At 34.0% G+C, this 19,424-nt stretch overlaps 2 protein-coding genes across 7 annotated transcripts; both read right to left on the reverse strand.

The window, feature by feature from the left end:
- Positions 1–286: 286 nt before the first annotated feature.
- LOC105772393 (uncharacterized) lies at positions 287–12,390 on the reverse strand. Of its 6 annotated transcripts, none has more exons than XM_052632934.1 (9): positions 12,153–12,390; positions 11,982–12,065; positions 11,732–11,841; positions 11,577–11,627; positions 1,695–1,838; positions 1,518–1,607; positions 1,051–1,157; positions 678–762; positions 287–593 (listed from the first exon to the last, which is right to left on the reverse strand). In XM_052632934.1, exons 1-9 carry the CDS (start codon positions 12,262–12,264, stop codon positions 456–458), a joined length of 921 nt encoding a protein of 306 aa, XP_052488894.1. In that variant the 5' UTR covers positions 12,265–12,390; the 3' UTR covers positions 287–455. The 6 variants fall into 6 exon arrangements, with proteins under 6 accessions (XP_052488894.1, XP_052488898.1, XP_052488897.1 ...); XM_052632938.1 differs by lacking the exon at positions 1,695–1,838 and adding an exon at positions 10,803–10,946; XM_052632937.1 differs by lacking the exons at positions 678–762; positions 1,051–1,157; positions 1,518–1,607; positions 1,695–1,838 and adding exons at positions 9,781–9,865; positions 10,154–10,260; positions 10,625–10,714; positions 10,803–10,946.
- Positions 12,391–16,288: 3,898 nt separating this feature from the next.
- Positions 16,289–18,682, reverse strand: LOC105772391 (amino acid transporter AVT6C). Its single transcript, XM_012593664.2, has 5 exons — positions 18,154–18,682; positions 17,915–18,067; positions 17,183–17,386; positions 16,645–17,110; positions 16,289–16,569 (listed from the first exon to the last, which is right to left on the reverse strand). Exons 1-5 carry the CDS (start codon positions 18,518–18,520, stop codon positions 16,440–16,442), a joined length of 1,320 nt encoding a protein of 439 aa, XP_012449118.1. The 5' UTR covers positions 18,521–18,682; the 3' UTR covers positions 16,289–16,439.
- Between the last annotated feature and the right edge of the window lie 742 nt (positions 18,683–19,424).

Here is a 19,424-nt window from a genome sequence, read left to right on the forward strand (position 1 = left end):
ATACTTTCGTTGAAAAAACCACTAAAATTTATTAGAACATACAATACAGGTTTTGGAAAATTATTATTTAATAAAGGAGTTTGGATAAAATTGAATAAAGATGTAAAGATTGAATATTAAATTTGCTATTATACCTTACAAATAAAACATTTGCTCACTCATCCAACGAACAAGTACCAATTTACCCAATTTTTCAATAGAAAAACTAAAATACAATCCAAAATATTTGCGTTACCGGTTTTAGACTTGTATTTTACCAAATGATTATAGAGAATGTGCATTGGTGGTCTGTAGGAAACTAGCCTGGAAGAACTGAGTGAAGTGTCCTGTAATCCTTCATAACATAATTGTTTCTGTAAATTAAAATTGATATGAAATGTTAATAACTCAAACAAGCTTAAAAACATAAATGAAAGCCTAACCAAAACAACATAATAACGTGAATATGACAAATTTCAATCTTTATTTCTCTTTCTTTTATCATCTGGTTCTGGCTCGTTCCCAATAAAGCTGCGTTTCTTGGTTGTGTTCATGTATGGTCTAATAACCCATTCAATCTGGGCTTCACTCTGCTCCATTGTTCCTAATTTTACCTGCAACATACGCAAAGGAGTTGAACTTAAACTGCAATATGAAGCACCAATGCTAATAACCTATTGAAATGGCACGATGGTTACCTGGTAAAGCCGCAATTCAAACCTCGGACCAATCTCCTTTAACTCAACTGATTTAGGACCTCCAGGCTTCTCATAGATATGATGCCTGCATGTTTACATGATATCAATGAGTGAGAGTGAACATTTCATTATGTAGAAGCATGGGGGGGAACAATCTATGTTGTCATTAGAGGATGGCCACTGTGAAAACCATTATATAACTTTAAACCTACAACTGACAAGTTGACTCACTTCTAGGTTTTGAGAAGTGATTGACTGAGAGTTCTAAAGCATGCATGACGAAGTTCAGTGGTTCCTTACTATTCACATATTGATATCAATATCACCCTTTTAATGCTAAAGAATACAACAAAATCTACAGAAGAGAACTAACCTGAACGAAATATAGTCGGACCGATTAGCAAAAGTCACAATACGTTTTGTATCAGGCTTTGGCACAGGGAATAAATGTTTTAGAATGTTCGCTGTTCTTTCACCCAGCTGCCAAAATAAATTGAAAAAAAAAAAGAAAAAGGCATGTCAGCAACAAAAAAGATTACTCTTGGCCGAAAAGGAAAGAATTGTTATTAATCACAGAATTTCATCAAAGCTACATATGCATCCTTATAATTTGTGTATCAACATACAGAAACATGCAACAGATACAAGATGGAAACACCTTTGAAGGATATTTGAGCACAGAACAGGCTTTGTTACATAACCAACTATTAGACATAAGTGGCACACATGTAAAACCATTAAAAGCAGTAACCCCAAAAGGTTCAAGTATTCAATATATAATATATCGTACCCAACTAAATCATATGCTTCGCAAGTGTACAGGTAAAGCAACAAGGATACCTTGGTTTTAAAATTATCAAGAATCAAATGAGGGTAAGCCTCGGGCATTGTTCCGATGGCTTTCTTGTCTTTAATGTCATGTCTTGTAACCTAGAGGAAATATTAGATTAAGAAAACAAGAACAGAAATAGAAGAAGAGATAAAGGCCCACGCAAGGTAGAGTCATCAAATACTTGCCACATTGAGTAACCCAAAGTATGCTGTGGGACCGAAAGGTAGATGACTTATAATTAAACCATCTGGTATACCCCGATGTTCATGAACCAAAATTACATCTGTAAACTCATGCGCACGGCAACTTTCAATAATTTCAGATATAACCTGCAAATAAGAAAAAAGAATGGCATAGACAATCACTTTCTTATTTTCACTAGAAAACCAGTTTGACGTCAAATAAGTTAATAAATTTATCATACAAAAAAAAGGTGTCGGTGCTCATTATATAGATAATAACTAGCAGAACTGAGGAAAGCATTGTTAAATATTAACATTATGCACTATAAATAACTTGCTGTAGAAAATTTCAAGGACAACAAAGTAGAAACTGAAAAAGCTTTCAGCAGTTATTCTATTAAAAGGTGAAAGTCACAAATCAATTACAATTTGGAGAAAAGAGCAGCTCAAAAGCTTGCCGTAAGAAAATTGCATCCAGAAGTCTAATGGTGCAATGGTTCAATGAAAAGGGATTAAATGGAATGTTCAACTTACAAATTCTAGAGTTATTTATATATACAAATCTATGTCAACTAAATGAATATCGACTTTAGCCACAAATTACTGATAATAAAACCGGTGCCAAAACCGATAGTACTTAGACTTATGTATCATAATCCTTAAGATCAAAAACATAGACTTGCCAACAATTCAGCACAAGAATCATAACAATAAGAAAACCAATAGGAACCCAAAGAAGAAAGCATAGATGGATAAACAAAGCAAGTATCGATATTTTCAAAATATTGATACCCCATGAAACAAACTATACCAAAATGACATTCGCTTTTATAAATTCAGCTAAGTATCGATCCGATATCCATACCTTTTATGTGATATCAATAAAATCTTCCTAGCATCGATTTTTCACTCTAAATTCATTGAATTTAGCATTTATTACAAAAAAATTAATACCTTTTATTTGGTATTGATACTCACTATTGCGGTGTATTAAATGTTCGGTTTTCACATCCCCAACAACTTATTAACTACTACAACCACCCAACGATTGGAAATCGGTTAGGGAGTATAAATACCAAAGTCTAAAAGATACTACAAGAACAAGAAAGCTTATTCAAGCAAAAATCATCAATCAAACAACCTTTGTGCCCAATACTTCCATAATTTTCTTGTACACACTTGTGAGCTTTTATTGTTATTCTTTAGCTCAAGTGTATTCTTGTCTATTTTTGCTTAATTGACAAACATTCGATCTTATAAGGATTATTTTTTGTTTACTTTGTAATTCTTTGAGAGGGTTTGTGTCTTAAGATTTGAGTAGAAATCTTAAGGGAGTTGTAAGGTTAAACCTTCTTCTCAAAGGTTGTACAAATTAGTGAATTTGGGAAAATCCTTAGTTGTGGAAAGCTAAGGTAGTAGAGTAGGCAATTGGGGTTGAACCACTCTAAATTATTGTGTTCTTTGTTCTATCTTTTTTTTTTTAGCTTTCTTAAAATTTTAAAAGCCAATTTACCCCTCTTGGCTATTTTGGTTTAATCAATCAAGCTAACAATTGGTATCGAGCTAGTCTCTAAAAACAATCTAACAACCAAGAGAAGATCCTCGAGGTAGCTCAACTTTCATCTATTCAAACCACACAAAATGACGTCTACTTCTAGCTCTATTATTTTGGTGAGCCTCAATTCATTAATAAACCTCATTATTTCAATGGTGTCAATTATTCCTATTGGAAGAATAGAATGATGTTGTTCATACAAGCCAATGATCTTGTCATATGAGATATTATCATAGATGATCAATCCTTACCTTAAAAGCAAGAAGAGAGATCTTAGTTCCAAAGAGCAAGAAGAAATGAAACGAGAAAGATAGGAGAAGCATGCAACTCAACGCCAGGCCATGCACACTCTCTTTGTACACTTGGTCCGGAAAATATATAGTAGGGTATCATCACGTGCCAATTCCAAGGAATTTGGGACAAATTGGAGGTCACTCATGAGAGTACCAATCAAGTCAAGAAATCAAAAGTAGGAATTGCCAACCTCAATTATGAGACGCTCAGATGAAGCTCGAGAAAGACATCAAAACTATGTCCGATAGATTCAAGATCATCATCAATGAGCTCAAGTCCTATGGGAAGACCTATCTCAATGAAGAAGTAGCGAAAAATGCTTAGAAGCTTGCCAATGTCATGGGATGCCAAAGTTACACCATAGAGGAAGCAAAAATTTGGAGACTTTTTCATTAGATGAGCTAATTGGTTCTTTTCTTACTCATGAAACGATGCTCAAATGAGTGAATAAAGGAGAAGAAAAAGTTGAAAAGAAGGTTGGTATTGCCCTCAAGTCCACAATAGAAAAAGGTAATTTTAGTGATTATGTGGATGAGGATCAAGAGATGGCCATGTTTGCAAGAAGATTCAAGAGGCTTATGAGATCTAATAAAGGAAGAAAATTCCAAAAAAGGGATGAAGTCAAGATTAAATCTACCACCATATGCTATAAATGCAAGAAGCCGGGACACATCAAGTTTGATTATCCTCAATAGAAGAAAAGGGGGTCAAGAAAATAAAAACTTAAGGCTTATGTTGCTACTTGGAGTGATGAGGATTCATTTAACAATGAAGATCAATAAATAGCCAATCTTTGTCTTATGACCATCGACAACTCTAAGGTAACTTCTAACTTATCCAATTCAACTTCTTATTCTTTTGATGAGTTACAAGATGCCTATGATGAGTTGAGTTTGGAGTTTAAATTAATGGTTTTAAAATATAAAGAAACTATTTCAAAACTAAAAGAGGAAAATAATTCACTTTCCAAAGTTAAGCATGAACTTGAAAGTAAAATAAATGATATGCAAGCTAGTATAAATGATTTTGAGGAAAATAATTTTGACTTGCATAATTTGCTTTCTAAAGTTCATGATGATCATCAAAAGCAACTTGAGTTGCTTAAGAGTGAAAAACTTACTCTAACAAAGTTTTACCAAAAGATCTTTTAGAGGAGAAAACTCAACAAAAACTGTCAAAACTAGCTTTAATTTCTATAAACATAGAGGTCCTCAAAATTTTTACGAAGGAAAACTTATTAAAAGTGTATGGGGACTCATAAGTACTCAAGCTAAAGACATTCTTTCAAAATGGATAACTAAAGGGACTAAAATTATAGGAATTGATGTTTATGGGCTAAAATAATTTGGGTACCAAAATCAAAACTTAATTCTATGTTTGTAGGAAGAGGAGCATTGCCTCAAGGTGGAGGATTTATTCAAAACTCATGGTACCTTGATAGTGGATGCTCAAAGCACATGATTGGTGACAAGAGTCACTTCATCAAATTGAAGAAAAAAAATGAAGTAGTTACATTTGGTGATAACTCTAAAGGACAAGTAGAAGGAATCGGCTCTATTGGTACAAGCTCTTCACTTATTATTGAAAATGTTCTCTATGTCAGCGGTCCTCAAGATAATCTACTTAGTATTAGCCAACTGTTTGATAGTGGTCTCAATGTCATTTTGAGTCTAATGGATGTAAAATAGTTGACTTTGTGTCTAATAAGATTATGCTTGTAGGACATAGGATAAAAAATATATATATAGTGCATTTATATGATTTGCATGATTCAATCATATGCCTTGTTGCTAAAAATAAAAACAATTCTTTACTATGGCATAGAAAAATAGGGCATGCTAGCATGATCATATTGCATAAACTAGCTAAAATAACTTAGTAAGAGGATTGTCAAAATTGATTTTGAATTAGATAAAGTTTATGATGCCTATGTTAAGGGTAAATATAAAAGAGTTTCCTTTAAACATATTAATGATGTATCAACTAGTAGAGTTCTTCAGCTAATTCACATAGACTTATTTGACCTTAATAGGACAACTAGTTTGGGTGAAAAAAAATGTGCCTTTTGTGCTTATTGATGACTATTCTAGATTTACTTGGATTTTTTTTTCTTAAGTACTAAAGATGAAACTTTAGAAAAAATTCATCACATTTTCATAAATGAATCAAAATGAAAAAGGTTACTCTATCACTAGTGCTAGAAATGACCATGTAACCGAATATCAAAATCTTGGTTTTGAAAATTTTTGCAACTTAAATGAAATTAGCCATAATTTTTCTGCACCTAGAACCCCTCAACAAAATGGAGTTGCTGAAAAAAAAATATAACTTTAGAAGAAATGGCTAGAACCATGCTTTGTGAAAATAATTTACCAAAATATTTTTGGGTAGACCCCTCAAACACCGCTTGCTATATTGTAAATACAGTAATGATTAGACCTATTTTAGAGAAAACTACATATGAATTTTTCAAAACAAAAAGCCTAACATTAGCTATTTTTATCCTTTTGGGTGCAAGTGTTTTGTTTTAAATAATGACAAAGCTATTCTAAAGGTTTTGGAATATTTAACAAAAGAACTTTAGTAGTAGAAGAATCTATTCATGTTGTTTTTTTATGATTCTAACTTTCCTCATAGAAATGATTCCTGTATTTATGATGATGTTGCTGAAATTTTTCACAATGATGATAAAGTTGATCCTTCATCAAATGACAAGATACAAGAACAAATACAAGATACTCTAAAGGAGCTTACAATAGAGGAGAGGGAAATCACTCATCCAAGAGAGTTCAACTATGTGAAGGATGGTAAAATATAGGAGATTCATCCAAATGGGTAACTACTAGATCTTCTCTTAGAAATACTTGTAATTATGTTGCATTTATCTCATGCATTGAGCCTAAAAATATGAAAGAAGCATTAAATGATAAATATTGGATATCGGCTATGCAAGAAGAGTTAAATCAATTTGAGAGAAGTAAAGTATGGACCCTAGTTAAAAGTTCTAGTGAAAAATCTACTATAGGTACTAATTGGGTTTTTAGGAATAAGCTAGATGAGAGTGGTAACATAGTGAGGAACAAGGCTAGGCTAGCTACTCAAGGTTACACTCAAGAGGAAGGAATAGACTATGATGAAACATATGCTTCCGTAGCTAGAATGGAAACCATTAGGATGCTTTTAGCTTTTGCATAGTTTAATGATTTTAAGTTATATCAAATGAATGTAAAAAGTGATTTCTAAATGGTTTTATAAATGAAGAAGTGTATGTTGAACAACCACTCGATTTTGAAGATCCAAAATTTTCAAACCATGTTTTCAAACTTTCAAAACTTTATATGGTTTGAAACAAACTCCTAGAACTTGGTATGAAATGTTATCAAATTTTCTTATTGAAAATATTTTAGTAAAAGGAAGGTTGACACAACACTTTTATTAAAAGAAAAGATAAGAATTTATTAGTAGTTCAAGTTTATGTTGATGATATTAATTTTGTTCTACTAATGATCTTATTTGTTAAGAATTTTCTAAGTTAATGCAATTCAAATTTGAGATGAGCATGATGGAATAACTAAACTTCTTCTTGGGACTCCAAATCAAGCAAAGGAAAGATGACATCTTCATCAATCAAGCTAAGTACACAAGGAAATGCTTAAGAAGTTTGGGATGGACAATCTCAAACACAAACTATAGCAATGAGTCATCTACAAAGCTTGACAAAGATGAAGGTAAATGCGAGATTTAAAATTGTATAAGTCAATGATATACTCTTTAATTTATCTTATTGCAAGTAGACTCGACATTATATTTAGTGTATGCTTGTGTGCTAGATATCAATCTTGTCCTAAGGAATCACATTTACAATTCCTTAAGAGAATCTTTAGATGCCTTAGAAACACTCCTAATTTAGACCTTTGGTATCCTAGAGATTCATCCTTCAGCTTGCATGCATTCTCGGATGTAGATTTTGGAGGTTGCAAATTAGATAGGAAAAACATCTCCGATACTTGTCAATTCCTAGGCAACATGCTTGTATCCTGGTTTTCAAAGAAACAAAATAGTGTTGCTTTGTCCACTATCGAAGCGGAATATATTTCTGTCGATAGTTGTTGTACTCAGTTTTATGGATGAAGCAAAAACTTATGGACCATGGAATTGATGTAGATACCATTCCTATCAAGTGTGGCAATACTAGTGCTATTTGTCTCACTAAAGATCTCATCCAACATTCTAGAACTAAGCATCTTGAGATTAGACATCATTTCATTAGAAGTCATGTCCAAAAAGGAGAAATAGTTCTAGAATATGTAGACACCTTAAATCAATTAGCATATATTTTTACAAAAAAATTAGATAAAAAAATATTTTGGACACTTAAAGGAGAGTTAGGTATTACTACCTTGCCTTAATTTTGTGTTCAAATGAATTTTAGCACTTTGTTGGTTTTAAATGACATAAATGAGAACTTTTGAATAGTTAAGTGACCATTTTGTAATTTTTAAAATTGAGTGACCAAAACGTAAATTTTACTAATGGTTTAATGACTTTAGGTGTAATTTACCCATTATTTTAATAAAATTTATGAAATTTCCTTATTAAAAATCTTAAAACTAAATTTACATAAAATCTCTTTCCTACATATAAAAAAATTATATTAATATTACACTAGATGTGGAGCTCAATTTATATTAATAATATAATAAAATAGGTGTGTGTAACGTGTCCATTTATTGTAAATCTACAATACCATATAGAATTATTCTATAACTTATTTGTATATCTTACAATATTATAGTTTATAAAAAGAGTTAACCTTAGTTTAACATTACTTCTTAAAAGTATTTTAGGTCAAAAAATACTTTTTAATAAAAATTAAAATTTTCTACTTTTGCTTTTGGTTCCTAAAAACTCTTTTGAAAAATTTAAAGCATCTTATTTGAGAATACTTTCATATCAAAAGTATCTCAAAATGTTTAGTAAACTGGCCCTTAATGGTATAGGCATGGGATACAAGGAATCTTGTGTTATTGAGAATTGCTTAGTCCAATCAACTTATCTTTTAATTCACTATCTTTAGGTGTCATTCACAAGTAAAAGAGTGGCCTCTGAAAATGATATTTGAACAAATAATAATGGCCTATCAAAATGCACTAATTTATTGGGGTGTCCACATCATGGGCCTAAAGGAGAATGATTTTCTTGATTATACTACTCCATTTGAATCCTAGTATAATAGTTCAATTATTGTATCACACAACTGTTAGGGAGAATTCCATGAAATACTATGCATAGCAACACCCAATACTGAGTACTGACTGCACCTATGATTTCAGCTGCTTGTGCTACCAAACAAGGGCCTTAGGTCCCCATTTAGGGCTGAATCGCAAACACTCCTTTCATCTCTATTTTTCTTAAAAAGGATGGGTTTGGAACCCAAGTAATGATTTACAAATAAATATTGATAATTTTATTAAAAATTAGTTATGATTTTTGTCGTCCATCTCCTTCCCTGTTTTAAGTAGGGTTTTTTTCCCCAAAATCTTAAAAGAAATATTATGTGATATACTTTCGTTGAAAAAACCACTAAAATTTATTAGAACATACAATACAGGTTTTGGAAAATTATTATTTAATAAAGGAGTTTGGATAAAATTGAATAAAGATGTAAAGATTGAATATTAAATTTGCTATTATACCTTACAAATAAAACATTTGCTCACTCATCCAACGAACAAGTACCAATTTACCCAATTTTTCAATAGAAAAACTAAAATACAATCCAAAATATTTGCGTTACCGGTTTTAGACTTGTATTTTACCAAATGATTATAGAGAATGTGCATTGGTGGTCTGTAGGAAACTAGCCTGGAAGAACTGAGTGAAGTGTCCTGTAATCCTTCATAACATAATTGTTTCTGTAAATTAAAATTGATATGAAATGTTAATAACTCAAACAAGCTTAAAAAACATAAATGAAAGCCTAACCAAAACAACATAATAACGTGAATATGACAAATTTCAATCTTTATTTCTCTTTCTTTTATCATCTGGTTCTGGCTCGTTCCCAATAAAGCTGCGTTTCTTGGTTGTGTTCATGTATGGTCTAATAACCCATTCAATCTGGGCTTCACTCTGCTCCATTGTTCCTAATTTTACCTGCAACATACGCAAAGGAGTTGAACTTAAACTGCAATATGAAGCACCAATGCTAATAACCTATTGAAATGGCACGATGGTTACCTGGTAAAGCCGCAATTCAAACCTCGGACCAATCTCCTTTAACTCAACTGATTTAGGACCTCCAGGCTTCTCATAGATATGATGCCTGCATGTTTACATGATATCAATGAGTGAGAGTGAACATTTCATTATGTAGAAGCATGGGGGGGAACAATCTATGTTATCATTAGAGGATGGCCACTGTGAAAACCATTATATAACTTTAAACCTACAACTGACAAGTTGACTCACTTCTAGGTTTTGAGAAGTGATTGACTGAGAGTTCTAAAGCATGCATGACGAAGTTCAGTGGTTCCTTACTATTCACATATTGATATCAATATCACCCTTTTAATGCTAAAGAATACAACAAAATCTACAGAAGAGAACTAACCTGAACGAAATATAGTCGGACCGATTAGCAAAAGTCACAATACGTTTTGTATCAGGCTTTGGCACAGGGAATAAATGTTTTAGAATGTTCGCTGTTCTTTCACCCAGCTGCCAAAATAAATTGAAAAAAAAGAAAGAAGAAAAAGGCATGTCAGCAACAAAAAAGATTACTCTTGGCCGAAAAGGAAAGAATTGTTATTAATCACAGAATTTCATCAAAGCTACATATGCATCCTTATAATTTGTGTATCAACATACAGAAACATGCAACAGATACAAGATGGAAACACCTTTGAAGGATATTTGAGCACAGAACAGGCTTTGTTACATAACCAACTATTAGACATAAGTGGCACACATGTAAAACCATTAAAAGCAGTAACCCCAAAAGGTTCAAGTATTCAATATATAATATATCGTACCCAACTAAATCATATGCTTCGCAAGTGTACAGGTAAAGCAACAAGGATACCTTGGTTTTAAAATTATCAAGAATCAAATGAGGGTAAGCCTCGGGCATTGTTCCGATGGCTTTCTTGTCTTTAATGTCATGTCTTGTAACCTAGAGGGAAATATTAGATTAAGAAAACAAGAACAGAAATAGAAGAAGAGATAAAGGCCCACGCAAGGTAGAGTCATCAAATACTTGCCACATTGAGTAACCCAAAGTATGCTGTGGGACCGAAAGGTAGATGACTTATAATTAAACCATCTGGTATACCCCGATGTTCATGAACCAAAATTACATCTGTAAACTCATGCGCACGGCAACTTTCAATAATTTCAGATATAACCTGCAAATAAGAAAAAAGAATGGCATAGACAATCACTTTCTTATTTTCACTAGAAAACCAGTTTGACGTCAAATAAGTTAATAAATTTATCATACAAAAAAAAGGTGTCGGTGCTCATTATATAGATAATAACTAGCAGAACTGAGGAAAGCATTGTTAAATATTAACATTATGCACTATAAATAACTTGCTGTAGAAAATTTCAAGGACAACAAAGTAGAAACTGAAAAAGCTTTCAGCAGTTATTCTATTAAAAGGTGAAAGTCACAAATCAATTACAATTTGGAGAAAAGAGCAGCTCAAAAGCTTGCCGTAAGAAAATTGCATCCAGAAGTCTAATGGTGCAATGGTTCAATGAAAAGGGATTAAATGGAATGTTCAACTTACAAATTCTAGAGTTATTTATATATACAAATCTATGTCAACTAAATGAATATCGACTTTAGCCACAAATTACTGATAATAAAACCGGTGCCAAAACCGATAGTACTTAGACTTATGTATCATAATCCTTAAGATCAAAAACATAGACTTGCCAACAATTCAGCACAAGAATCATAACAATAAGAAAACCAATAGGAACCCAAAGAAGAAAGCATAGATGGATAAACAAAGCAATGATGCACTGACCTGGCCACCACGATTCATTCGCTCTGCATTAGGAAAGACAAACTTCAATTCCTACAAGAAAGTGAAAAGCATGCCATAGGAATTCAATCAGTGGTTAAACTCTCAAGCAAAATATCAGGGCAAAATTTATTTATCACCAAAATGGAGAACCCAACCTTAACAAACTGTATAAGAGGAGCACTTGGATCACGAGATGTTGTCAGCAAAATCTTAGGATCTCGTACAGTTGCATTTGCGTATTCATCATCAATATGAGTTTTGGGAACTAAAAATATACCAAAATTAAGCAGTCATGTATCAACACCAATCCCAAAAGAGGGTTTTTTTTTTTTTTTAGCTCAGAGCATAACAAAAGAAAACAAACATCCAAATTACAAAAAAATTAAAATAAATAATAAACATTACTGGAAGTGTAATTATCTTCAAGGTCAATTTCTTGGCGAAGCGCGGCCTCCTCATTCCGGAGTTCAGTTGGAATGGGTTTTCCCTCTACAAGGAAGCAAAATTAAAAACCAAAACTATAAACTGAAAATTGAAATTAGATTATGATCAAAAAAAAAAAGAAAAAAAAAGTACCTTCAAGGGCTTCTTTGATCTTCCGTTTCTTCTCATAAAGCAAACGCTCTTTGCCTTCCAAGCTCTTCCTGTACAAATACTCTCTCCTCAATCGAATGTTCCTTCTCAACATTTTTATTTACTTTAATTTAAGATAATCAAAACAGCGACTACCAACCCAGACTTAAGGGTTTAGGGTTTTTGAAAAGATTTGTTGGTAGAAGACGCAAGAAAGGTAGAGGACTAATTTGGAATGTTGAATGAGAAGGTAGAGGACTAATTTGGAATGTTGAATGAGAATGGGCCAGACTGTGCTGAATTGAATTAGAATGGACCAGGCTGATGGAGGGAAATTGGGCTGAATGGCACGGGGTCAATTGATGGACCAATTGCTAAGAAAGTTGGGCTGCCGAATCAATGTTGTTGATTTCGCACTTGTTGGATCATATCGCCGGTACACACCTTTTTGGTAGAAAACTAAATAATGAACTCTTTATTTGGCACCTGTGAAAATTTTGATCTGTATTGATCGCATTACTTGTTTCACTCAATTTCGAACTCATTGATTCGAAGATTGTGCACCAGTTAATGCATAAATATTATTAAAAAATATAATAATTATTATTTTATTGTTTTAGTAGTAAATAATAAAAATTTTAAGTTTTAATAAATTTTATTAACATTAAGGCTGTGTTTGTTTAACCTTGAAAATGATTTTAGAAAATAAATTGAATTTTTTAAAAAATTTAATATATTTTCTCAGTCTTGGATTATTCTGTAATTTTTATTCGTTTTGATAATTTTATTTGAAATCATTTTTAAAACTTGTTTTGAAAGAAATAAATTCAATTTTAAATTATACTAAGAATATAGCACCACTATGCAGGCTTATTTTTTTATTTTTATTTTTTTACTAAAAAATCTCAATAAAAAAGGCTTCAAGAATAGGGATACATAAAGAGAATACCTTTATGACTATGTGATAGATCAAAATAAGTTAGCAACCAAATACATCACCATATCAGTGAGAATCAAACTGAGATTTTCATTTCCAATTCAAAAGTAACAAGTAAAGTACAATAAGGACAACCAAATCATGAATTACTGCTTGTGCCTAAAGGATAAACTAACACTTCATCTTCCTCTTCACCATGGCCTTCACATCCATTGCCTTAAACTTCATCCACATGAGCGACACTGATGTCAATGGGATGCTCAGGAGCAAAGTTTGTCTTAGCAGGATCCTTAGGGAGGTAAAAACTAGTTGAGCTTTTCCATTTTGCTGTAAATTCCTCCCAAGATGTTACAGAGGGAAAATGGACATCGAAATCTAGTTGAACACCGGTTAGCTCGCTAAGAGCATCGAAATTTACTCTTCGCACATCAAAAAGGCCACCACCTACTTGAGCATGTAACAAGAAGTTAGCCTTTAAATCAAGCAAGTATTCTTGTAAGCTTTGCATAGTTTCTGTTTTGTGCTTCTCCAAAGTCTCTTCATGACCCTTCACCAAATTAGCCATTGGAACATTGTGTTCTTCATCCATTTTCTTTAAGCTAGCTTCCAACACTATTTTATCAACTCGCTCACCTGTGATCTCCCCATGTAACTTCTCAACGTGTTTTTTAGCGATGGTAAGACGTTCTTCTAGCCTTCTATTTTCTTCCAGCAATCTCCTATTCTCTTCAGCTAAGTTAGCATAATGTTCGCATGCCTGCGCTAGTGCTTCCATAGTGGACTAATAAATATTTTCATTTTCCCTCCTCCTAATTTCTGCTTATTGACCCTTCAGCAAGTCCCAGGTTAGCCATACAAGCTTCATTCAACATCACTTGTAAAAAGACTACTAACTCTTGCAGTAAAGGTTTCCTTGTGTCACTAGAAGATTCACCTGGGCAAAAAAGCCCTTTTGTTTCTTCAGACAAGATCACTTCATCAGGGCTAAAGGGAAACTTATTCACGTTGAGTTGTTCGCGCCAAGGGAACAAGGTCCCTGTTTCACCACTAGGAGTATTAAACTTCAGAGAACCACCAGGAGGGGCCATGACCAATAATGACTCCAAAGGTACCGTCATTGACTGGTCTTAGCGGTGACAGGCAATTAATAGGATAGGTCGTAGGAGATGAACTTATAGCAGGAGCTATGGAAACATGAACAACATTACCAGAAATTTCAATGCGATCTCCTCTTCTCTTCCGACAAAGCTCCCCCTAGAGCTACCCTCATCTTTGCTACTCAGAACAATGTTAGCATCTCGAGCAGCAGTTCTTTGTTTCTTTTTACTGCTCGCGCTACCATCCCCAATAGTGGTACCAGAAGGAACTCTTCGCATATCTTGCATATAGCCTTGCACGTCCATGTATTCGTCAATCTTTTTAGATAAGCTGGCAAACTCTTCAAAACTTTCTTCAACTCTGTGAACTGTGCCTGTACCACCAACAATTCTTATATCAGCACCAACAATTAACATAAGGGGGTTTACACCACTTCCTACGCTCGTTGAAGGCTGCGAAGACCAGGAGCAAGGCTTTAATTTACAAAAACTATAAAAGAAATTTCTGGGCTATCTTTCTGCCCAAACAGTATCAGTGCCAACTCATCGGTGGCCTTAACAGGCCATGCGAACTATGCAGGAAGAAGCCCAACAGTGTCTACACCATTATCTGCATCGATTTGCCTCCATCCATTAGGGCTTAAATTTAAAAGGCAATACTAAAACACATTTCTCATGGTCAACATGTTTTCTAAATCTAACACGCCGCCCAGGCAAAACCTGTAATATTGTGCCCAACCTACTTTTTTTATAATGCCTCATCTTCTTGAGCACATGTCCTTATTAGGAAGTGACCACTGTGTTGGGAAATCAAAACCAGCATTGAGCTTATACTTCACCCATATGTATTTGTAGTGATTAAGGTGAAGATTAGAACACCTATTCGTGATAATAGACTTCACGTCCTCGCAAGGTGTGAAATAAAATAAGCCTATCGAACCCCCTCGATTGTAGGCCTTTAGTTGATATAACATTTGAAAGACGACGATTAATGACACTTCATCACACCAATCACATTCAATGAAGTATGCTACGACCAACCATCAAGAGAAGCCAGACAGTTGGTCGAGAGCTATATTGTAGTCCTCTAGAAGATGACAAAAGAAAGGATGGAGGGGTAAATGAAACCCCGCTTCTAGCACATGTAGAGGGAGTAAAAACTACCATTACTATGTCGCTCAGGCAATGTGGACCATCAGAAATCGAAAAATCGTAAGCAAAATTCAGAATTTGAATTCCTCGAACAGCAAGGACCCGGTTCCTTTCTTCTATCTTTATTGTACAAAGGTAAGCCTTAGCTTCCACAGGATTTCTTACTTCATGGTGTTGCGAGGAATTACCCGAAATTATACGGCTACTACCTCGAACTTTAGCCATAGTTTACTGGTGAAACTAGAAAGAGAAATTGAAAATAAAATGGGAGCTTTATGGGAATTTTAGAGAGGTTACCTCTCAAACTATCTTTCTCGACAGTGGTTCAATTTTTAATTCAATTAATGTGATTTTTAGGGCGTTGTTCATCCCCTTTTTAAAAGGGGTTTTCTCTCTTCACACTTTAGCGATTCAAGTGACCGACGATGGGAGAGCAATCAATTGCAAACAGATGTATTCTTTCTATACACATAGTGAATCGTATACAATGTACTTAGTAAGCTTTTTCTTATGTTACTTCTAGCCTTAACGAATCAACTTCCAAAAAAAGTCACTTTGTTACTCTTCTTCAAACTAGATAGAGGGCAAATTGTTATGATACTTGATATTATCGGCCCACAACCCGAATGGATCTGAGTCGGATACTACATAGTCCACATGTTCAGCTTGCATACCGAATTTGCATATTATTCTCGCTGATCAAGCTCGCATGACATTAGGTGTTCACAAAAGGAGTATCCACACGTTTATGCAAACACACACACCTACGAACACAATTGCGAAACACGTAGGAATGCTCATGGGACCGCATCGCCACATATTGAGTCTAGAATAGGATACGTAGTGACATGCATGAAAACATACCTACGACATCCCATCCATGAATAGTAACCGTATCATATAAATAGAGAATCCAACCCCTTTGAAGAGGACACACCAAAAACACTTAAAGGTATCCAATTCTTGCAACATTACACATCTCAAATTCATTTATCATCAACTGTTTTGAGAATACTTTCGTTTACCCCTGCCTATATTTTATCTGTAACAGACAACAAAATAAAGAATGCACTCTAATACAAAAAAAAAAAAAAAAAGCGAAAATCATGACTGATTTTCTGTTATAAGGCTATATATGTTAGAAGAAATGGCGATTGTGCTTGTTACTACTGCCAGAACAATCATGACTGCTGCCAAAATCCGATCCCTCGCCGTCGATATGCCCCAAGCATCCCTATAAACGAAAACAAATTAAAACCATATCTATGCATGTATCTATGTAATGTAAGTGCTTAAGTTGAGAGACTACCTAAGAGCAATGGCTCCCGGGAAGATAAACGCGAGGCTGACCGCAGAGGTCGATCCCATGAATTGAAAGAAGTACCATATGTTAGGAATGGCTATGGCTGCCAAGTAACAAAAGGCTAAAATAACAAGTGTGAGGGACCAAAATCTGGTGTTATCTTTTGCAAGAAGGGTCTTGTTTGGAAAAAGAAATTCATCCATGTTGGCTCTTAACGAGAAGTTCAAAAGAGGGAACACTAGCATGAGGTGAAGTGCATAGCTCAATCGAACAATGTCGTTGAGTACAGAACCGATTGTTGAACCGGAATTTTGATCGAAGTTTACGAGTATATCTGCCATGATTGAATCACCAAACAGAAGGTATCCGAACAGTCCGATAGCGAAGTAGATGGCAGCACATAAAACCATTGAAATTCGGACTGCTGATATCATATCGGAAGGTTTACCCATCTCAAAACCAATTGGATGAACTGCAATCGTTCATTAAAAATGAGAAAATTTGTAACAAAGTTAACTTCTGTAGGAGGCTAAAGTGTTCTCACCATTGAAATGAAATGTGAAAGCTGTGACAATTACAGGGACAGCAGTGAAGAGATCAAAGAAGGCAGCTTTGTTGTCCAATTCGGGTACCATTCTCGGACTATTCGTTTTCCCTTCCAAGAGTGCCATAATTGCCATAACTGAACTTATACCAACAAATACCACAGCTAGAAAAACTGATATTGCAGAACTGTACCTCAATGATTCTGCAAAAATAACTAAAGTTCATTTGGCTGCTAAGAAGATTACAAAGATTACAAAATGGCTTTTGGAGCTGTTTGAGGGAGAATCGGTTCCTTGTTAGGAGAAGTCTTTGAAGTGTCGACACTGACCCAGACCTCAAACAGTTGATATTATTCTTGAGGAATCTATGCTCGATTTTAGACCCGAATTTTTTTTTCTCTACTTCGAGGAAAGTCTAAACGAGTTCACGGAATTTATACGGGAACATTTAAATCTACCAAGGATATGTTTTTATTATTTTGATTTTAGTGGGTATGAACCAAACCCTTAAAAGATCTTAAAGGGAAAGTAACACTACCCAAAATGATGATTAAAACATTTCATGACGTAGTTAGGCACTCCCACCTAAATTCTGTGAACCCATTTAAGTAAAAAGATAAAAATTCAGGACTAAAATCAAGCATAGATACTTTTGATTGAGATCTGGGTCAGCATCTCAGAACACGATGCTTTAAAGACTTTTCCTCGTTCCTGGATAGGAGTGTACTGACCTACACGCTTGAACACAACCAATGGAAGCAGAACGAAGATGAGGGTGAAGAGGAGGGCGAAAGCCCGCGTGTTCCACCAGTGAATGCCAAACCATTGTTGCAAAACACCCAAATGAACTGATCCTTCAAGTTGATTTCCTGACAGAACATCACCTGAGGGACAAAAGAAAAAACCTTAGTTAAACTTAGAACATGTTCTATATCAGTTCAAGAACTTAGTAAATCCAGTACTTACTTACCTATAATAATCAAAAAAATGATGAGGCAGCCAAGATTAGTGATCATCACACATATTTGGACAAGGATGGATCCAACCCTCCCAAACGATTCCCCCATAACACCAGCATACGTAGTTGTGTCCCCAGCATGTGTGTATCTCATCAAAAATTCAACTGATATATCCGCTAACCAAGCTATAACCACAATCATCACAAATGCTGGAACTACACCTAACACCTTGAGTGTTGCAGGGATTGACATTATTCCAGCACCGATGATGCTTGTGGACACATTAAACACCGCGCCAGATACCGATGGAGGCTTTGCTGGTGCCGATTTGCTGCTCCCTGGAAGCAGTGGCGCTTTTACTCCGGCAGCCGGCGACATTTTTTCCCGGATAGAGGAAGTGCAATAATTTATGTTGTCTTCTTATGCATAATTATACATTGAATGCGTTCATATATAGATAATAATGCTGGTTTTAGTCCAATGACGTAAATATCATCAGTCGACAGAGCGATGTGATTAGTTGAAGGTACTCCGAAAGAGGGTGTGTTTTGGAATTAATTAAATTACTGGGAAAATCTTTAATAATAAGAGGACGGGTTGGGGTGGGGTATTGCTGTCGTGGACATATCACCTGTTTTAAATGGACACGAAAATGAACCTGGACTTAAAATCAGGAGATGGGGAATGTATCGGAATATCAACATTGCAATTTTCTTTTTGTATAATACCATCACTGCAATGTTAGAAAGGTCATGAACGTGAAATAAAAAGGGTCAATGGAGAGTTAAAAAGGGTTTGCAATTGCATGATAAAAATGTGCTGCTTAATGAAGGCAGCCCACAAACAAAACGTTTTTCCCCGTAATCTTTTGGTTCCATTTACGCTGATTTCACCACTCTTTTCAGTCTTTTGTCATTTTTATATTTAATTTTTTATTTATTCTTTTTTCAATTTTTAAACAACATAAAAAATTTAGTAACTCTTTTACCAACAAAATATTATTACATAGCAGTATTTTAAGAAATATATAATCTAAAAATATGTATTTTAAAATTTATAAATATAGAAATAATTAAATATATAAATATATATAAACTCTAAAATGTATATGAAATAATTAAATATATAAAAATTCAGGAAAAATCTAAATCATATATATATAATTATTTTAATACTTTTAAATAAATAAAATTTAAAATCTTAAGTAAAATTTGAAGGATTAGATAAATTTTAAAATTTTACTTAAACTTTGTAGGTGAAAAAATAAAATATATGAAATTAT

This window comes from Gossypium raimondii, chromosome 6, assembly GCF_025698545.1.
Source record: "Gossypium raimondii isolate GPD5lz chromosome 6, ASM2569854v1, whole genome shotgun sequence".
Classification (NCBI taxonomy): domain Eukaryota; kingdom Viridiplantae; phylum Streptophyta; class Magnoliopsida; order Malvales; family Malvaceae; genus Gossypium; species Gossypium raimondii.